The 18776-nt window shown below is 47.0% G+C and overlaps 1 protein-coding gene across 1 annotated transcript in view; it reads left to right on the top strand.

Annotated features, from left to right (window-relative positions):
• The window catches only part of LOC119446291 (ras-related protein Rap-1b), a 100747-nt gene that overhangs the window by 63753 nt on the left and 18218 nt on the right, over positions 1 to 18776 (top strand). The window contains exon 2 of the mRNA XM_049664873.1: positions 1691 to 1864. Within this exon, the coding sequence (XP_049520830.1) occupies positions 1691 to 1864 (174 nt within the window). The remainder of the gene's footprint in view (positions 1 to 1690; positions 1865 to 18776) is intronic.

Consider the following 18776-nt stretch of genomic DNA (forward strand, 5'->3'; position numbering starts at 1 on the left):
TTTGTTTAAGATGATGCACAACATGCGATACTGTATCTGACGAGGGAAAGGGTGTGTGTGCATTGCAGGGAAGAAATCCTTAACAAGATACCTATTTCCGCTATGAGGGCTTGCTGCTGGAGCAGTGAGTGGGCACAGAGCTGAACAACTCGTCGAATTCGGTTGATATTGTTTTCTATTTTTTTCCCTTCGGTATTCTAGAAACGCTCGTAATTTATCAAACTCTCTAAGAGAGGAAACGTATGTGCACATTGATTTTCACGAGACTTGCTTTTTTTCTTCTTTCTCGACGCTATTATAGCCTCCGGCTTTTACAGCCAATCCCAGGTGACAGCTGCTATAGCACCCAGGAGTCGTTCGAATAAAACGCAAAGACGTTCTCTTCGAGAAGCCTTCGATTCCGAGAAAGCGCCCCCTCCGCCATCCCCCTATTGGATTTCGGTGCGATGGCCTGAGCCTTGCGCGGGCTCTTGCCTTCGTTATAGTCGCTCGCTCAACGTGAAAAAAATATATAAAAGCGGCAAGAAAAGTAAAACAGTCGTAGTTCCGTTTCTCGAGGCTCCGGGGCCTTTTAAGCTAACCATGTTCCATCCCACGCGGGCTTATCTCCATGGGCCCGTTGCCGAGGCCTCGCTGGAGTCGCACACGACTCCGTCTCCTCCTCTAAGGAGTTCCTAGAAACACCTGTGCTGCAGCGGCAGAAATGAGCGTCCCCTTCGGGCATGCACGTCGGGTGCACGCGGCCTCGGTTAAAACGATGCAGGATTTTAGAGAAGCTGGGGAGGTTGTTGCATCTATCAAAAAAAGAAGTATGAAGCAAATCCCGAGCACTGTGAGAACCGATGATATGGGAAGCATGTTGCTGGTAGCTGGCTACCCAGCATCGCTTGGATTACGCAAAGTGTTATCAAGTGGACCAAACCGTTTGTGTGAGACGAATAGCTGCCATATTTACTGGTAAATAGGTCAATCACGAATATAAGTCGACCCCTATAAAAAATATATATTATTCGAACATAGGTCGACCATATCCTTTAAGAAAAATAACAAAAAAGAACAAAAAAGAACATTTCAACATGAAACACCTTTGATTAACGTAAGCTCGGCTGCTAAATCTCGCTAGTCAATGTCGCTAGCTGCATCCTCGTGGGAACTGGCAGAAAGGTCGTCCTCTTCGGATCCCTCGCAGGCATCCTTGACGGCCAAAACGACGTTGTGCTCGATGCCGTCGAGTGCGTTGGATATGCAGCGTTACTTAAATGAAGTCTGAATGATCTCCACACTGGTATTACGGCGGGCACGACGGAGGAACGCCAGTGATCCGTGAGTCGTGAGTGGTCCGCGAAGTACAGACGCTGAGCGCGCTGCACTGTTGGAAGAAGAAAAGCGGTTGAAGGCGGCGGCACCACAGGCAGGAAAAGACGCCATATGGTTGTCATTTCATGATAACATCTACCTTCCATTACGGGAGAGCCAGCACTTTTTTGTTTTTGTCATTATAGAGCCGCACATACGCGCTTTGCGTATCAAAAGCGCTAGTATGAGCTATGCGCTCTACGTTTCCCGTGCTTGATTCAGAATCTAGACGTATAAAACTTCAAGCGTAGCAAAAATGGTGCTCTAGGTTTTGTTGGCTTAAAAGGGGTTTTCGGTCGACTGACTATAAGTGGTACTGCTGTGCTTCACGCAGACGGCATTTACCACACGGTGGATATCCTGGACACGGCGGGTTCCCACCACTTCCCGGCCATGCGTGAGCTCAGCATCCGCTCGGGTCGGGGTTTCGTGCTCGTCTTCTCCCTCGACAGCCTGCAGTCCTTCCACGAGGCCGCCCAGCTGTGGCATCTCATCGCCAAGATCAGAGGTACGTGTATACATACACCAGACTACTTTACTCCCGCACCTGTGCTTGGAGCAAGCGCACCTATTGTTTGTAATCTCGGTTCCCGTCGCCGTCTGTCGGCACGACCCGCGCGGAGCTGCAGGGTTTGTGACGGGAAGGATACCGAGCTGTGATCGGTATGGTTCTCGCTCATTCACCAGTTCCCGTAATTTGCCTCGTCACGACCAGTGGTACATGGTAAACAGCTAATTTTCGCATTTGTGGACGGAAACCTCCGGCAGCGGCATGAGGACTCAACTAACACCGAAATCGACATTCTGGCGGTGCCATTTGTTGTGTGTAGATTGCGGACCGAAAGTAGGTTGTTTGAGGCCGGTTATGAGAGGCAGTCAGTAAAGTGAAACGAGTTGCTGAGACCTGTCAATTGTCAGCACACGGAAAGGCAGTCGCCGGTATTTGTTCCCTTTTGTTATTGCTACGCGTTCAACTCGGGTCAGTGATTTACAGATTTATGTTGCTTCTCGAACAGTTAGGACAGGTTCCTCCTGCGAATCTGACACAGCTGCTCGGCCCAACCTTTTTGGGCTGGATACTCATCTGAGACCGTGCGTTTGCAGCCAAAGAAACGTCGAAGCCTCATTATTTGTGCGGGACACACTAAAATTAGAATATTTGGATGAGGTGTTTAAAATCAAGCACACTCATGGGAGGCTTGCACCGTCTTCTTAATGTCAAGGCTGCCGGACTGACTTACTTGCTTCGTGCTGGACTGACGGACTTATTTCGTGGACTGAAGAAGTGAATAGTTCTCTTTGTACTCAAATCACGGTAGTTCGAAACTATGCACCGCGTAAGGTACTTTAGTTTTCCTCTTGAAGGTAGCTCAAGCTCGACTCTACTGCCTAGAATATAGCATAGTCACTCCAACTGGTGCTCTAAAGGACCAATTCGTGGTTTCAATTCGAAGTTGTATTTAACGGATGGGTTTCGTGAGCAGTGGGTAGCCATTGCGATGGCCGGTTGGTGTCGTTGTGAAAGGGCTGGGCCGTATCGTCGAATGAATCACCCGATATGTGAACCACCCGATATGTGAACCACCCGATCACCTCTAATGTCTTGCCTGTCGATCTTAAAAGAAGCTTTACCTTGGCAGCTCTTATATCTAAGTGTAACTGAAAGAATAAATCGCCAATTTGAATTAGGTTTGTCGCATTTAAACGCAAACGTTAAACGCCAGTAACTGTAGGAAATAAACTTATAATTTATTCCAAAAATTTATCTTAGAGAAAATAGTTTAAAATTGCAAAATTTCAAGAAACTCAAGTACCAAGCTTAAAATTCTAACTCATCAATAAAAAACATACACCACTCTGAAATATACCGGTAATTTGTGAGTAGGTATTTTGCGAAACCCTCGTAAGCACGGTAACAATTCCACATAAGCTCTGAACTCACATACCGAATTTGTCCGATTAAGATACCCTAAGAGATGGTATTTAGAATACCGAGATGTCTGCTTTTTGGGCAGAGTAATGGATTTGCAAACTTCGTGCTTCTATTCTTTCTTACCTTTTCAATTAGCGGTAATTTTTTGTAAAATATTCGAAGTCCTAAATAAAACTCCTGCTCCCTAAACTTGCTAGAGTTTAACTTTCTCTCCCGAATGCAACAAATTTTGATTAGAAATAGGTTCAGAGATGGACTTTTGAAAGCTTTTCTGTGATTTACATGTATTTCAATAGGGAAATCGGACTTCGTTCCGAGCTAAAGCTTTCTCTTAACCCCAAAGCTATTATTCCAGATAATTTCCGTCCTGGTACGATACGCACTCGTACTAATTTAGGCGCCCTAAACAACACTTTTGCTGAGCGACTGTTGAAGAGAACGGAGACAGTTGTAGCAAGTTAGTTTGTAAAAAAATGCGCGCCTAACTATCCCTTTTACGCATTAATATAGTGCCTAGATTTGACTAGAACAACTCATCAGACCAACAGAAGCTCGATGGAAGGTTTGCAGGTGGTATTCGCCATATATGTACATTTATAATTTTCACACCAAATACCAAGGCTGCTATTTCGTGCAAAATGCAGTGTCTACCGTAACTAAAAGTAATAAAGGCAATATTCACGCTTTGCGCAAAATATCGCACAAATTTTTACACGCCGTACTTGCGGGCTTTCTTTTTCAAAAAAAATTATCAACATGCACGGAGTACCTCTCTTTTGCAAGAGCCAGTAGACCCCTTTAACTCTGTACAGTCAACCACAAAAGCTTACGGGCCACGGGATCTCTGAAAACGTACCGTTTCCAAGCAGCCTGTAGCAGTAGTCAGTAAAACCGAACATCTCAATGTTGTTCACATATACTAGCAGTGGAGGGCTCCGGCGTGCCTCGTAATCAGAACTGGTTTTGGCTCGTAAAACCCCAGAAAGAAAGAAAAGATATACTAGTAGAGGCTGTAAATTCGAATACTATAGCTGCGTTGTGATGCTGTGCAGATATTCACATTTTTTCTCAGATCTCGTGTTCCGTAAAATTTAGGGGTTGACTGTACATACCTTCCAATACCTAAACCCCTTTTTGTACGAGTCGCACAGTTTCGAGAAAAATGGAACTGGCACTTAGGCTTGGCAGCAGAAAGCAGCAGAAGCGTCCTTCAGGAAGCATAGCTCTCGCGTATACTTAGTTCCTAGTGAATGCACGAAGCGAAGGCGGCGGCGCGCGCGGCAGCCGAGCGAGCGGCGTCTAGGCGGTGACGTCACTCGCGAGAGGGCGCCACTCCAATTTCTCGCCGCTAATAGCAACCAACTTCAGAAGGTGTAGTGTCACTAGGATTTTGTTGTGTCTGACGAGGCTATCAGCCTTCTAAGACCTCCATGTGTATCCCACTGGACATTAGGTTTTATCCTTCTAAAAATTCAACCAAAGTGACACTCTAAATAAAAAAAAAATTTAAAAGCAGGTTTAACTTGTTGTCAGATGCATGTGGCACCTCACTATTATATTATTGAGTAAATCATATCTCATTGCTGCCATCTATTTTTAACGAATCGGATAATACTTTGTAGGTAATTTATCCACCATTCAGCAGCCAGCAGCTGCGCTTAACTGCTATCGGCGCGCCACGCTTTGTGCGGGCACCGATGCGAGGCCATTGCACGAGCGGTTGTTTCGCTATGCAAATAAGGCTGCCTCGGAAAATTGCCCCATCGAGGGAGCCGTGTTCTAGAGACGCGGATCCAGAAATGGTTGCGCGTTACTCTGCAGTACAGCAATTAACTGATCGTCCATGATGGCTTCGTTTTGCAAGCTAGCGAACAGATTACAGCTAGCGGTAACCCGAGCAGTGGCGCCTTATAGATGAGCTCCCAATCTTCTGCGACGCGCCGGAAGCGTGTAAATTTAAGGCTCTTGTAGGCGCGTTTAATGTAGTCCGGTAATTCCTACAGAACTAGAATAGCAACCATTCCCGCGCCTAAACTGTATACAGCCACACGTACTAACAAATGAATTGGCGTCAACAATGCCAACCAGCCTGATCTTGCTATGTGCACTGTATACTATGGAGCACACTTGGACTATTCTTTTCGTTTTTAACACGAAAGTGTTTTATGCCGGGGTCCACCAAGACCTCACTGACGTATTTCCGTCACGGAAATACGTCAGCTTACAATGTACACGAACATAATACAAAGAAAGAAACCAGAAGAAAAAGTTCCACAAACATGCAAAATCTGGAAATCGAACCCACGACCTCTCGGTCCGCGACGATAGATCGCCGAGCGTTTAACCCATTGCGCCACAAACGCATTTGCACAGAGCTACACAGACGCGCCTTATATATCTAACACTCCTCCGTGTACCCGCGCTCTTGCTCGGGGCGGTGCCGCCGCCTACGAGCAGAAAAGAGAAGTACTGCATTATGACACTAACGCGCACCGACAGTGAACGCTTCGGTGGTCTCAGCACTACGACGCCTCGATGCCAGCATTCGAAGGGACGCTGGCATCAAGAAGCACTACCAACGCCAGGTGGCGTTCACCGTACTCAGCACAGCGGAGCGTGGCCTCCGCAATTAGCTCTGAAAATGTTTCTGAAGTTGATCGCGGAGGCTGCAATTACGACGCGCTGTACGCGCTGATTTGACTCGGTGACGATTCAGTTACGTGCTTTGTCTTGCGCGTTGTATTAGTGTGTCAGTTACGTGCTTCGTCTTTCGCGTTGTGCTAGCGTGTGCAGCGTAGTGCAGCTTCCATATGCACGACGGTTGCTCATGGTCATCGACGTTGGTAGTCGTGATGGAGGAGACGTGCCACCAGGCGTCAGCGTGGGTGCATCAACGCCTAAGGGCGCTTTAGCCACAAAACACCAATAGACATTATATATCAATGTGCAATAAACATTACACTACTTCTGTGAAGACACGTTTCACTTTCGTGTTCTATACGGATTCCTATATAAGAGGGATCAACCACATTTTTTTTCTATTTTTTGCTTTAACTTATCCACACTGCGTTTTTGCCCGACTGATGACATCACATGCCCGTTGGCAAAATTCTTGATAGAGCACGTCTGTACGCGCATGACGTCATCCACGGGACTGCTTCAATGTGTTCCACATCATTGGGAACCCTACAGCCACATACTTACCCAATAATAAAAAAAATATATTTGGGGTATTTATTGTCAAATCATTTGTTTAAGGTCTACTATCACAGGCGACCGAAAGACACCTTTGAAGTAAATTTATAATGTGATATGAGGATACGCTGCTACCAAGGATTGAGAGTTAACCCGATGAACAGGAACGCTGTTGGCTTTATTCGAGTGTTTAGATAAATAAAGGTTGCCATTTTTATTGCGATAGCAATTATATGGACACTCCAAAGCAGATTTCTGCCGTCGGCGTCGCCGTCGCCGTGAGGTTCCGTATGACGTCAATGGAGATGAAATCGTCGCCGCGCTCCGCCGAACGCTGTATGTGCGAGTGAAAGGGCGCGAGGGTGCCGAACGATGTCTTGAAAGACGTTGCATGTACGCGAAAGCATGAGCTCCTGGGGATGCCGGTTGAAGAGGTTTCTTTTAAGTCGAAGCTTTACTTTGGCCACTGGACAATCTTGGACAAACTTGGTCACTGGGTTTGTGCCCTAATAGACCATTTTCACCCGCCATGGTTGCTTAGCGGCTATGGTGTTGGGCTGCTAACCACGAGGTCGCGGGATCGAATCCCGGCTCCGGCGGCCGCATTTCGATGGAGGCGAAATGCGAAAACACCCGTGCACTTAGATTTAGGTGTACGTTAAAGAAACCCAGGTGGTCCAAAGTCCCCCACCACGGCATGCGTCATAATGAGATCATAGTTTTGGCAAATAAAACAACATAACTATTAATTTAATAGACAATTTGCTGTTCGCTGCTGTCTTGCTGAGTAGGCAACTATAGGGACCCTGGGCAAGCGCCCGATAACATAAGTTGGGTCACTGGGTAGGAGCAGCTGAGTATGTTGCTACCTCGCTAAGTCAAGAAAGCTTCGCGTCATTAAGATTCCAACATTGTGTTGGATCAGCGCTTTTTCTTTCTTTTTTTTTCTTTTCTGTTTCCTTTGCTCTATTTCCGAGTCTGCCAGCCCTAACGTCGTCTCGAAATTCAACCAAAATCAAAGTTACTATTCACCGAAATTGAAAGCCAGCACGCTTTAGCAGCTGGGCTTTTACAACGAAAGCGTTGTACACTCGTGCTCACTAGCAAAGTTGCAATTTTTTATCGAAATAAATAAAATATAAGAGAAAAGTGGCGGGATAGTAAATGCAATGTATGTATACATACATTTATATATATATGCGCCCAATCCATTTATGCCGGAACAGCAGCTACGAGTACAAAGAGCAGACGAATAAGAAAGAAAGAAAGAAAGAAAGAGAGAGAGAAAGAAAGAAAGAAAGAAAGAAAGAAAGAAAGAAAGAAAGAAAGAAAGAAAGAAAGAAAGAAAGAAAGAAAGAAAGAAAGAAAGAAAGAAAGAAAGAAAGAAAGAAAGAAAGAAAGGTTAATTTTGTTATGCCAGCAGTGGCACTATTTCTTACATTATCTCCCGCCTTTCTTCTCGTATGTGTGTGTGTTTTTTTTTTCTTAACTCTTTTCCACAGCGATAAGCCCTTTTGGAGGAGCCGGTTACGCGGCGCACGCCTCACACTTCAGAGCTCGGCATCGACCTATCAAGGGCAAAGGCACAACAAAGAGTGCGACGGAAGAAGAATGGGAACAGAGTGTGATGAATAAGGGCCTTCAAAAAGTCGAATGGGGGAAAAAAATTGAGAAGCGGCGAGGAAAGAGGGAGGGAAAAAAGTATCCCACACGCGGAAATCTAGATTCGCATTTTGCGTGCCTCGTGCGCATCGGTTGAAACTCGTTCTTGCAGTTGGAAGGAGGCGTCCAACGCATGCGCAAAACCAAATCAATAAAAACGCACCGTGCTTCTTTTATTTTGTAGAAAATCCTCGCAGCTACGTCACTCGCTCGCCTTCTTGCCGTCAAAATCTGCAACGGAAATTACGTCATCACTGGCACCTGCTTGAACATGCTTGAATTGTTTGGAGCATTTTGAAGCGGGAAGGCGCGTCCTTCCGAAAGGTGTACCAAAGCCACTGCCATTATTGCAGGCTGCCATAGTTCGGCAAAATGGACACAGAACTCTCTCCGACTAACAAAAGAAAATAATATTTTCGCCATTCGGGGTTCTTTAATGTGCACGAGAGTATATGCATTTCGTTCCCACCGAAATGGGGCCGCTGCAGCTGAAATCGAACCCACCGCGACCTTGAGCTTAGAGACGCTACGCAATAGCCACTAAGCTACTGTGGAAGGTTGTCAGATTAACAAAGGAGATACTCAGCTTAGTACTTACTAATACTCATCAAAATCACTCAGCGTGTCTCACTCTGACTCGAACTCATCCTTGATGGGACCTTTTAACAGAACTCACCAGAACTCACGGGACCCTTTAACGATCCTGTTGCGTCCCGGAAAGTGTGTCTAAGTGCATATGTACTTCGTAAGCAAGTCTGCAATAAACTGCATTCAAACCCAGGCAGGCTCACTCGGACTCACCGAATTTTGACCCCGCCGACCTTATCCGAACTTAGATCCAGACGAAATTAGACTAAGACAGGCTCGCTCGTAATCACATTGCTCACTGACTCGTATTAACTCGGGAAGCACTCAGGTTCGCAATGCTATCACCAACTCCCTACAGGAATACTGCTTGGTATATACAGGGTGTTTTCACTGAACGTGAACCAAGGATTCCCAGGTGGTCAAAATTAATCCGGAACCCTCCACTACGACGTGCCTCATAATCATAACTACATGGTTTTGGCACGTAAAAACCTCAAAGGGAAGTGAAGTGAACCGAGGATTTAAAAAACGTGCTTAATCGCAGCTGGGTGAAACCAATGATATATGATTTGCCGCCATGTGGGCTCCTCAAAATAGTTTTTATATTCCGCTTATTTAGTTAATTAACTGAGATCAATTATTCCAAGTCTTTAATATTCGCTCTAGTGTCAAGTGCGTTTCGTTACGTTGTAAGGGCAGGGGGTTCAGAAACTATCGACCCAATTTTTTCGTGGCAGCGTACATGTTGCGTGGTGATATTTTTTGGCGTTTAAAGAAAGGCCGCGAAATATGAAATAAAGCCACGTGACAGCGCTCGCGCGCTTCCGTTTTGCAGCGCTCTCGACCGTGCTTCGAGCGAAAGAACCGTGCGCGCGCACCGTGGCGTATAGGGAGCGGCCGCGGCTATAGCCAACGGCTTCACAGTGCGTCAGCATCTTTGACGGTGGCCCACGGAAAGGAAGCGCCGTCGTCCCTGATAAGCGATAGACTGAATGCGCGCATGGTTCTTTCTTTCGAAGCACGGATTGAGAGCGCTGCAATACGATAGCGCATGACCGCAGTCACGTGGTTTTAACGCGACTAGCGTTTAGGCCCCGCGTCGCAGAAAATCTGACGTCGGCAACCATATAACCACATCGACCGCGCAGGCCCTCCACGTGGTGCAAGGTTTTGGTGAACAAAAATTTAATTTCTCACAGTGAAATCCGTCAGCAAAATGGTAAAGTACGACTTTAGCATTCGGCGTTGGATTCGCCGTCGGATTGTTTACCAATCGGCGTCGGATTGTAATTTTGAATGTACGAGAAAATCTAATTCTGCTACGAGGAAACTCAAACGCAAACCCCTTTTCCAGCATTTATGCCAGACCTGCGCGCGTCGGGGCAATAGCAAACAATTATAAAATAATAAAAAAAAAGGTGCAAGGGCCTTCACATTTTATTATAAGACCACTTATATTGTCCATAAAAAAACCTCTTTCCAGCAATGCATTTCAGTTTAAAAGTGAAGCCGACTTTAAGGAGATCGGTGTAAGCTTGGTCTTTGTAAGCTGGCTTTCCCACGTTGAGGTGTTGCAGTGAATGAAGCCTACTTGCCGTATGCGAACGATGCGATGCGAACGGGTCCCTATAACGCTATCGCGTTCTACTCTTAAAGGCGAAGCTTAAGCGACCTCCAATTTTATTTCGTATTTCGCGGGATTTCGTTAAACGCAAAAAAAAACTCCCACGCAGCATGTACGCTGCTACGAAAAAAAAATTGTATCCGTCGTTCTTGAATCTCCTCTACAACGTATCGAAACGCACTTGGTCCTAAAGTGAATATTTAAGATGTTTCATAATAGATCGTACTTAACTAATTAAGCGGAATACAAGAAATGCTCTAAGGAGCACCACATGACGGCAAACCATATGTCGTTGGTATCATTCAGCTGCGGTTAACCACTTTGATTTTATTCCACGGTTCAAGTTACGTGAAACACCCTGTATATACATATATATATATATATATATATATATATATATATATATATATATATATATATATATATATATATATATTCTGAAGCCGCTTAGGTGTACGGGCGCGAATTCACGTGCACGGTTAGGGCCACAAAGAAACGGGGATGCACTAGATCTATAGAAAGCGCACCAAAGGCATTTTATTTAATCTAAATATTGGTTTTGAGACAATGTCTGAGAGAGGACCGAGACTAAAGGCGCAAACAGCCTGACAGGGCGTCGTTCCCCTTTACGAAGCGCATAGCGGTACAGTACAGAGAAGTTCGGACATATATGTAAGCGAAAACAACACAGAAACAAACACGAGCGAAATGTATGTCATTGTACACAAAACAAGTGCAAAACGTTTAGAATTCCCAAACACGAAAAAAGGGCTCACAAGAAGGCGGAGACTTTCAAGTGATCATTGGTGAGTGACGCGGACATCAAAATACGCTGCATTAGTCAAGTATGCTTCCCGAATATCTCACTCTTAAACTGGGAAGAGTCTTCGCAAACCTGAGAAGGCACCGCGAAACGAAAGGATGGGTGCCGGCGCGATGTGAACATTTCGGCAATTCGCTAATTGTGTCGTCAGAAATTGTAGCAGCGTCCGCTCTGGACGTGACAATCGTTTAAAGACAAAAAAGAAAGAAAAACTGGAAACACAATTAAAAATTCTGGCAAGCACGTGCAAGCGTCCAATAAAGGCATCCAGTCTAGCGCTGTTTTATGTGCAGCGTACACACTACGAACGTAGGCAGCAGATTCCCGACAAAAAACGACCGAGTACTTCGCGGTGGTTCAGCGTGCCTGTCACACGTTCTACTGCGCCAAAGGCTATGTAGGCCGAGTGCCATGAATATGTCACATGGTTAGTCACATGGACCTTTAAAAGGTAAGAACGGCTGTCAATCCGCGTCCACTAACTTGGGTATACAAGCGTACTAGATCTAGCCCCGGCAGTGTTAGGCAGCGCCACTCAGAGCTATGGCGGGCGGATGTGGAACACCCTCTTCTGCCCAATGGCGTCACGTAACACGCGAACTTAGGAGAGCAGGCACGTGGCTAATAAACCCTCGTGTGCTACCTGATGGCATCAAGGCTTCCGAGTTCGAGACCCACGCTATGAACGAACGAGGAGAAGGGAAACAGAAGGGCCTCGATTTTTGTTAATCACGAGTCACGACCACACGAGTCGCGAGCAGACAATGAAGCCAAGAAAACCAGAGGTAATTAGCTGTGTGTGAAATTTAATGGTAGAAAATAATGAAGAAAAGAGAAATGGAAAGTGGATTGATCCCACAACCTTCGCATACGAAGGTTGTGAGTTCGGTCTTCGCATTTCGCGAAAGTAGCTAGTAGCTTTAAATACGTGGTGTCATACTGCTCCTGGCCGTAAAAATCAAAGTATCCTCCAATTTCTCCTAGTAATATGTTTTGCAGGCCAAATGCAGTGAGTATTTATTATTATTATTATTATTATTATTATTATTATTATTATTATTATTATTATTATTATTATTATTATTATTATTATTATTATTATTATTATTATTATTATTATTATTATTGTACCAGCCTAGTTATCTGAACGAAATGGGGAAATGGTCAATGCTTGGTATTACAGCTGACTTGCAAGCATCAGAACTAGGGGTGTGCGAATATACGATACTTTCGAATAACGAATTGAATAGTGTCCTATTTGATTCGGTCTTCGAATCAAATTCGTAAGTGCGAACATTTTTGGAATACTTTTCGAGTATTTCAGAACGTCAACTGCGCCCAAGTAAACATGGAGAGAGAGAGAAAAAAAAAACAAGAGGTGAAAGGCAGAGAGGTCAACCAGATTAAGTGTCCGGTTGGCTAAATTGGAGTAAAAATACGGTATATTTTCACCCCCGTGGGCATAGTACAGACATAAAGCATGAGAGCTTGCCTAGCGGAGCAGGCTACGTCACTTAGGTAGCCATACTTTCCAGGCTGTAGAGCGACCATTCGCAATCTCTTAGGAGCCCTGTGCATGAGAAGAAACTCATGTTTGCTCATAATGCCCCGGTTTTTTTTTCTTTTTTTAATAACCAACGCTTCATAACGTACTATGTAATGACAGAAACTTGCTAACTTTAAGATTACTGGGATATGAGCATCGTTTTATATTGTGATAACGGCTATTAATTATTCGAAAACTATTGGAAAAGTATTCGATATTTGATTCGATTCGATTCCGGCACTATTCGATTCGTATGCGATTCGGTCTCAAAAATTACTATTCGCACACCCATAATCAGAACCGCCCCGCAGACATTCATCGTTTGGCAATCACGTTTAGTTGCCGTTCGTCGCGCGATGCAGTGAGAAATCGCTGCATATAGCCTAAGATGGGGCGCCCTTGAACCATGATAAAAGGTAATTTTTATCAAAAACTAAGATTCAATTTATCATTTCGCTAGCATGAGTATCAGACCTGTACTAGTTCCAGAAGAAAATGAAACCGATTACAATCACCTCGCAAAAAAATGCAATTTATTACAGTTACCAACTACTGCCCCACGAAAATAATTGAACAGTTACCAAAACGTAGTCGCTTACATTTAAGTTACTTTCCTCCGAGCCTTTATTAATATTGCACAAGTACAGTAAATAGAACAAGTTATAACCTGGCTCTTTCAGTGCGTCCTCTGCAGCCTTTAACATGTTTTGTCATCTTCACTAGCAATTGCTCTTCAAATATCTTTCACCGGATAATACTTCCTCGTTTACTTGGGAAGACAGCAGCATCGATACTGAAAAACTCGCTCGTTGGGCGCACTGGGGGAAGGGCGGCGCTGTACGAACACCTTTCGCACAAGACTGTGGTCGTTACTCAATGCCGTGATGCTCGCGTCAGGGTCCTCTATGAAGGCGCAGCGCTACGTTGTTGCTGCGGCTCGTAGAAGGCGCTCCTGGTTTGGCCGACGAAAAGCGGGAGGTAAAAAATCGCCAGCAGGTGCTTTCCTGTCCATCAACGTCTGCAGCGGTCATCGCTATCAAGTCATGGCAGCATCGATTCAATTCGTCGTACAACAAATGGAGCAATCCAGGGAAAACATGGGGAATGCGGGAGATGGAAATTCAAGACGATGAATGGCTATGATAGACGATGGTGTCTATCATAGCCATACTGAAGAGTTCCTCCTATATATAAAGCCCCAGCTAAAAGCTATACTTCAGACTTGTACGTAACAAATTACATGTCTAAAGGTCTTTATTGGAAGAGCTCGGAGCAACGCAACGTCGACGGGCAGGGCAGTTACAGCTTCAAAGCACGAGAGCCGTTGCTGAGCGAGAGCGCTCGACCCACTAGCGTTTAGATCCAGTAGCACTGAACCCACTAGTGTCTGTCTTCTTCGCTACAATCACCCCCGGGAACGATAAGGGAGCCGCCCGGCGACCTAACAGCTCGTCACGATGAGCGGGTCGAAGTAACACTTTAGACGGTCGACATGGACAATGTCTCGTCCACGGCGGCGCATGTCTGAAGATGGCTCAACTGGTTCTATAACGTAGTTGACAGGAGATGCGCGTTTGAGAACACGATAAGGGCCTTCGTACTTCGGGACCAGTTTTGATGAGAGGCCAGGGGCAGTCAAAGGGACTGAGAGCCACACGAGCGCTCCCGGATCGAAGGTGACCGTGGAAGTGGCGTCACCGCGAGTGCTCCTCTGGCGCTCTTGATCATCGGAAGTAAAGGCCCGTGCTAGGTCGCGGCACTCTTCTGCATGCCTGACCGTGGCCGAAATAGGCACACACTCGGATGCATCCGGCCGGTATGGTAAAATGGTGTCCATGGTGTGCGAAGGGTGTCGACCATACAGTAAGAAATAGGGTGAAAATCCAGTGGTGCTCTGCGTAGCGGTATTATACGCGTAGGTCACGAAGGGCAGAATGGCGTCCCAGTTCGTGTGGTCGGAGGTGACGTACATTGAAAGCATGTCGCCGAGTGTACGGTTGAAGCGTTCTGTGAGGCCATTCGTTTGAGGGTGGTACGCCGTAGTCGTACGATGAAGAACGTGGCACTCCTTGAGAATCGCTTCAACTACTTCCGACAGGAAGACGCGTCCGCGATCGATGAGCAGTTCTTGAGGTGGACCATGCCGCAGGATGAATCGGCAAAGCAGGAATGAGGCAACATCGCCCGCTGTAGCTGCTGGGAGAGCGGCGGTTTCGGCGTATCGCGTAAGGTGATCTACTGCCACAATGGCCCAGCGGTTACCAGCGGACGTCAAGGGAAGTGGCCCATACAAATCGATGCCAACGCGCCCGAACGGCCGGGTTCGAAGAAGACAGACACTAGTGGGTTCAGTGCTACTGGATCTAAACGCTAGTGGGTCGAGAGCCGTTGCTGAGCGAGAGCGCTCGACCCACTAGCGTTTAGATCCAGTAGCACTGAACCCACTAGTGTCTGTCTTCTTCGCTACACATGTAAATAATTACTTGTGATCAGCTACATTTCTTTCGTAATTTTGTAATTGATCGATTGCATTTTTCTTACTTTCTAACGCTCCCTGCAATTCAAATACTTCCTTTAAATTAATAAATCTTTCTTGTTGTGGCCGTCTTTGTTGTCATCATCGTCGTCTTCGCCGCCTGTCATGGACACCGGTGACGCCAGTTTCGCGTGCCGAGCGCCAAGCGTCGCTAGGACTCTGGGCTTTTTAGGAGACGTTGCGTGGCGCTCGGTGAGCGGCACGTTGCGCTTCAGGTGGCAGCGCGGTCGCCGGGCGAAGATGGGGGGGGGGAAGGGTCGGAGAAAGAACGGAGAGCGGTGTCACTGAGGGGGAGGAGGGGGGGGGGTATGCCGGGAGGGCTGTTGTGAAGGTCGTTTCCTCCAGCACCCACGCACGCCCGTTCTGCTGACAATCGGGCGCCTCTGCCGCGGGCATCGAAGGAGGCGAGGAGGAGCCACCACCCTTCGACATTCTACGTTCTCACTCCCCGCCGATCGAAGTCCGACTCGGCTCGAGGGTGCCCGAGTTCCACCGCTGCCGTCCCTTTACCATAGCACCTCGCTTTCCTTTCTTTCTTCCTCCCTTCTATCCTTCTATCTTTCTTTCGTCTTATCTGCATTTCCTTAGTCATTTCGTTTCTTCCTTCGCATTTCTTCTGTCATGCGCCCGCCGCATCTCACCTCGCGCAGCCTCTCCTCGCTTTCCATTTCCTCCTCCCCCTCTTTCTCGCCCTTGCTCCACATTTGTAATGCCGTTCCATTTCACGCTGTCTCTCCGTATACCTTCTTTTGCTTTGACGCTCCCGACTTGGAAGTCTGAATATCATCTCGCTGGAGTGAGAGATTATGGCTTCCATTGTCTCTCGCTTATTATTATTAGTAGCAGTATTAGTATTATTTGTTTCCAGGGCGCGTTGAACGATTGGTTGGTTGATTGATTGATTGATTGATTGATTGATTATTGCTTCCCCTATGTCGCCGCCTTTGCTGATCTGCACTGCTGCCCCCGCCCATCTGTCATATCATCGCTAAGCAAATCGACTACCCAGTTTGTTGTCTCCTTTTGTTACCTAACCTTCAGAGATTGCCCCTGTCCCTTCATCTCCACTGCTCCAAACACACCACCACTCCGCCACATACAAGCAGTCCCTTTCACCTCGCTGGACCCGTCTTCCTTTCTGACCCATTTTCAGCGCCCTGCTCCTCTTCCCTCATTTGCCCTAAAGTCCTTTCCGTCATTTCGCGCCCTGCTTCCCTCTCAGGGCTCCGCTGGCACAACGCTCACGTCGGCCACTAGAATCTCTCAGTTCTTGAGCAGAGACGCAGTCAAAACACGTTTAATGTCTTCCGTTTTTTTTTTTCGTCTTTTTGCTACCCTTTCGGCAGTGTATTCCTCCTCTACATCGTCGTGAGCTCGATCCATTTCGAAAGAAAAGAAAAAGTGCTGCTCCTCCCTCTTCCTCCCTAGTCGTTCCACTCATAGTTCCCAAAGTGAGAACTTCCTCTTTTCTCCTCTCCGTCACTCTCGCGAACTCTCCTTTCATCTCACGCCATCCTATTTCGGGCAGCGGATGTCAGCGGGTTACAGCAGAACGCCGCCGCCACCGCGTCAGAGCCCCGGCGCCGGCCCGCCGTCTGAGTGTTTCTAATGGTGCGCAACCGCAGCGCATCCCTCGGGTTCATCGCAAGGAGCCAACAGGTGGCGCCGAGAGCGGGCGTCATCCCTCTCGCATAGCCTCTCTCTCTCTCTCTCCTCCTAGCTTTTACGCCTCCTCCCGCTTTGAAGGGAGTGGAGGGATGCACAACCTGGCCTCCTTCCCCATCCCTCCTTCCTCGTTCCCCACACTGTCTTTCACTCTCTTTCCTTTCTCCAGATGTCTTTCAGCACACATTGTACTTATTTTCTCTCACTCTCTTTCCTTTCTCCACATCTCTTTCGCTCACATTGTACTTATTTTACAGTTATCTTCCTACCTCCCTTTCCGATTCTACTCCCTTTTCCCCAGCATCTTCTCTCTATCCTATCTGCGCTCCTCTTTCGCTATCGTAGATCCAATCTGCACCGCTCGCTGTCTCGGTCGAGGCCGTTGTGCAATCTTGAAGTGTAGAGACGAGAGTAAGATGATGGGAGGCGAGGGGAAAAGGGGGAGTGAAAGGTTTATCGACGGTGCGGCACCCTCTGGTCACCCCGCTGCCATGCGGGGAGGGGGGCTTTCTATTTCTGAAGCGACCGCCACCCCATCGTGTGAGCCCGACGCCTTTGTGCTGCTGGCGCAACGAGTGGTTACAGACGAGGAGCCAGGCGCTATGTATATATAACCACGCTCGCGTGAGCGCCTCAGCGACGGGGAACGGCACTTCCTGGTTAGCGGCACGCGCGGTCGTGTAATCACGGCCTTCGTTTCACTGACACGCGCAACGTATCTTACCTTTCTATTTCGTTTCTTTGCCAGCAGCTATGAAGAAAGACTTACCGCGACTGCGCAGCAGCATTTGGGATTCTGGTGCTGAACAGGGGGTAGCGGGTGCGACTCCCAACGGCTTTTCTATGACGGTGGGATGCGAAAGTGCGCGAAAGTGTTCGTATAGTACCGCGCTTGGAGCGATAAAAGAAATAGGCGTGACGTTAAGAGACCGAAATAAGTAAGTGTGTATGTGCATGCATCTTGGCCTAGCTGATGGTCTAGTTGAGATTATCAGGTGGTGTTTAAAAGATGGAGACTGAGAAGTGGAGTTAGACCAAGTATAATACTTAGAACAGAGGACAGCGCTGGCCTATTAAGGAGCATACTGGGTTGTAAAGGTACTGAAAGTTGGGGGAGCTGGTAGACATATTTATTACGAAACTGTAACGCGCAAGCAACAAACGAGGACACAAGGCAAAGGTACCACACCAGCGCTAACACGCCACTCAGTATATTTTTGGAAAAGAAATTACGTATTTATATATACCCGGGCTAACTAAAGTGAGCATGTGCAAGAGCATGCGGCATAAAGTCGACGCTTGCCTTGTATCTCGTTTGTTGTGTGCGCGCTGCAGTTTCATAATGATAGCATACTGGATGCCACGGAATAGTGAAACCCAGTCGAGGATGGCAGAAACAGATGTGATGAGATTAGGAATTTTTGCTGGCATAGCCCGGGGTGTATGGGCAGGCATCAGGTGTATATAGGTGATTGATTCACCTTGTTTAATGCGGCAAAGTAACGCAGCAGCTGTGAGAGACACCGTGTCTCCAGATTAATTTTGACCATCTGAGTTTCCTGACGTGCGCACAAATCATGGTACCCACTCGGCTATGCTATTTCTTTATTTTGATTTCTGCATTCATCAGAATGCGTCCGCCACTGCCGTGAGTCAAACCAGTGACTTCATCGTCTGCAGCGGAATGTGATAACCGTTGAGCCGCTACGAAGGGCTCACGTGTATAGTTGGTGTGCACGAAAAACGTCACAGGCCTGCGCGGCACACGCAGCACAGTCACAGCGTAAGCTGGTGGAGCGGCTCAAGAGTAGCTCCAATTTGGGCACCACGCACAACAGGGTCTTCGCG

The sequence above is a fragment of the Dermacentor silvarum genome, chromosome 3, assembly GCF_013339745.2.
Source record: "Dermacentor silvarum isolate Dsil-2018 chromosome 3, BIME_Dsil_1.4, whole genome shotgun sequence".
NCBI lineage: Eukaryota > Metazoa > Arthropoda > Arachnida > Ixodida > Ixodidae > Dermacentor > Dermacentor silvarum.